General features: G+C 60.3%; 1 protein-coding gene across 1 annotated transcript; it reads left to right on the top strand.

Moving 5' to 3' along the window:
* Window positions 1-393: 393 nt before the first annotated feature.
* SLC37A4 (solute carrier family 37 (glucose-6-phosphate transporter), member 4) lies at window positions 394-2352 on the top strand (the record flags this gene model as incomplete). Its single annotated transcript, XM_010131753.1, has 3 exons — window positions 394-637; window positions 1741-1899; window positions 2246-2352. Coding segments are annotated over 3 exons (510 nt in total), but the record flags the coding sequence as incomplete, so codon positions are not given.
* Window positions 2353-2919: the final 567 nt, after the last annotated feature.

The following is a 2919-nucleotide window of genomic DNA, read 5'->3' as shown; positions in this document are numbered from 1 at the left end:
CCCATCCTGCCCAGCCCCGAATGCAGCGGCGCGTCCCGCAGTTGCCCCGTGACCCTCTGTGTTGCCCTGGCGGGGCCGTGCCAGCAGAGCTCTCCAGGACAGCGTTGCTCCCGGCAAGGCAGGGCACAGAGCCGCACGCTCTCAAATTTGCCTCTCCCGGCCCGTGTCTCGGTTTCACAGTCCATACATGGAAATAACTCGGAGCTGGCGCGTGCTGCGAGCACCTGCCAGGCCCCCGCGCTGACACTTGAGCGACTGCCGTTCGGAGTCCACTTTGACCGAGGTGTCACAGAGCGGGCGCTCCCCTGACCCGCAGCATGGGCCCTGACTGAGGGGGTTCGGGTGCAGCCTCATTCTCCTCCTCAGACCTCGCGCCGTTTCTCTGTCGCACAGTGGTTCGAGCCTTCCCAGTTTGGGACATGGTGGGCAATCCTGTCGACAAGCATGAACCTGGCTGGAGGCTTGGGCCCCATCGTGGCCGCTCTCGTGTCCCTGCACTACGACTGGCGCACGACTCTGTCTTTCTCTGGCTTCCTCTGCGTGGTCGTCTCCTTCATCTGCCTCGTCCTGATTAAAAATGAGCCGGCTGACGTTGGGCTGCCCAACATCGAACAAGTACCCACGAAAGGGAAGAAAGGTGAGCGTGAGGCTCTGTGGTGGGCGGGGAGCAGCGTGGTGCCTCTGGCCGCTGTTCTGGCACAGAGACGTCACTCCCGGTGTACCGAGACCCCGTCCTTCCTGCCTCCAAAACCCCTGCGTGGCATCGGGGGCTGTCTCCAGCAGCTTTGCTCTGGCGGTGGTCGGGCTGCCTCATCAAGTGAAGTGCTGCATACACCAAAGCCACTGCGGTGGAAGGGGCTGGTGTTGCAGCCTTCGGAGGCCACCACAGCAAAGCGCCGTGGAGGAGCCTGACGCCAGCAGCCGCTGGGACGCTCGTGGCCGGCTCTTCCGCCTCCCCTCCGTCCGTGCCCCGCTCACGGTGCCCCAGTTCTCTTGTGGCTTTGTTTGCCTTGCTCGTGAGAGCTGAGTCTCTGGGGTTCCGGAGAGAGGAGAAAACTTGGCAGTGGGGAGGCTTTCCTCACACCCGACCTTCTCTGCGCCGCACTGGCAGAGGACAGGCAGCTCCCCCCTCACCGTGCCATGGGCTCTCCTGACCCCTGGTTTGTGGTGGACTCTGCCCTAACCTGGGAGCTCTGGTCAGTAAATGTTTGCTCAGACCAGGGAGCGCAGTCCTCCTCTGGAAGCAGAGCAGGCAGAGGGGCACTGCAGCACGGCTTTGCTGTAGGGTGTTAAAATCGGCGTGTCCTGCGGCACTGGTGCTGCCAGACTCGAGCCCTCTCCGGGGGATGCTGCCCCAGAGCGCTCTCTGGAGAGGGTCTCTCGTAGGCCTTCCCAGGAGACTGATGCAGAAGTTGATGTGGCACCTGAAAGTCGGCAGCTTCGGGTCTGCGCAGCGGCTTTCACAGGCACAGCACAAAATCCGGAGGAGCAGATAATTTCCTTTAACAGCCTTTGTGAAATACTTCTTGGCAGCCGCGATGCAGAAAATTACTAGGAGTAGTGTTTTGATTATGCTTTTGAAATCTGCAATGAATGTGGGATAAATTGACAGAAAAGATCCTGGAAATCCGGAACAAGGGGGAGGTGAAGTCATTCGCTGCCAGAGCTATGAGTACCTTCCTGCACGAGGACATCCCTGCACACTCCAGCATAGTAACTCTCCTCTGATCCACCCTGCAGGTTCCTCCAGCGACAGCAGCACGCTGACAGAGCTGCTGCTCTCACCGTACCTCTGGGTGCTCTCCACGGGCTACCTGGTGGTGTTTGGAGTGAAAACGTGCTGCACAGACTGGGGACAGCTCTTCTTGATCCAGGAGAGGGGACAGTCCGTGCTTGTGGGTAAGGAGCAGAGCTGTCCTGTTGAGCTTTGTGACTGCCCGGAGCTCCGCTGGGTGCAGGAACAGGGCACCGGCACCTCCACCTGAGAGGCCTGTCTGCCCGCCTCTGCCTGTCCATCTGGATACGCAGAGTGGCTGAAATCCCTCAGCAGCGGAGCTCCTGCCTGCACCCAGTGCCCCAGGGCCCTTCCGGGGCCGGCAGCTGGGCTGCTCCTGTTCAGGATGAGCTGGAGGGTCTCATCCAGCACGGCTGCTCTGAGCTCGAAAGTGACGTGATCTAAAGCACCAGCACCTTTGCTGTCGTGACCAAGCCTGACGGCCTGTCCTTTGCTGTGTTCACCTTCTAGGTAGTTCCTACATGAGTGCCCTGGAGATCGGGGGTCTGGTGGGCAGCATCGCTGCTGGGTACCTTTCTGACAGAGCAGTAGCAAGAGTAAGTACTCTGGGCCTTCGGGTCTGCTGGGCAGCTCACACAGCATCAGTGTGAGCTGCCTCAGGGTTTTCATAGCTTGTTTTGGCTCCCTTCGTGAGGGCTTAAGATGATCCCTCCCCTAATACCTGTGGAACGCTTGCTCCCGTCTTCCTGTTGCTCTGAGCAGCAGGAGCAGCTGTGCTGTGTGTGGGAGGAAACCACCGAGCGCCCTAGAAGCTGCTGGGAAACCCGTGTGCCGACGCTAGGGACTGCGATGCGCCTGTCGCATTCCACGTGTTGGAGCTGTTTAACCTGGGGGCTTTAGCGTCCTCTCCAGATCTCCCTGTGGAAAGAGAGCTGGTGGTTGTCTCCTGGCTGAAAAGCTCCACGTTACAGTCCAGTGGTGGCAGCTGAAGCCGTGCTCGGGGTGGAAAAGGGGTCAGCTGAGGCCAGCGCAATGTCAGTCGTCACTGGGGGCTGCTGGTTGAGCGCAGTCTGGTGTGGGCCATCCCTACGCCCAGCCGAGAAGCCCTGCAGCAGACGGTGCTGGCCAGGCCACATGGATGGCGATAGGCGCCTCAAGTACAAAACCAGAGGCAGTGAAGCAAT

This window comes from Buceros rhinoceros, unplaced genomic scaffold, assembly GCF_000710305.1.
Source record: "Buceros rhinoceros silvestris isolate BGI_N320 unplaced genomic scaffold, ASM71030v1 scaffold38932, whole genome shotgun sequence".
Lineage (NCBI taxonomy): Eukaryota > Metazoa > Chordata > Aves > Bucerotiformes > Bucerotidae > Buceros > Buceros rhinoceros.
The sequence above is the reverse complement of the archived record's forward strand: the minus strand, read 5'-3'. Positions and strand labels throughout refer to the sequence as shown.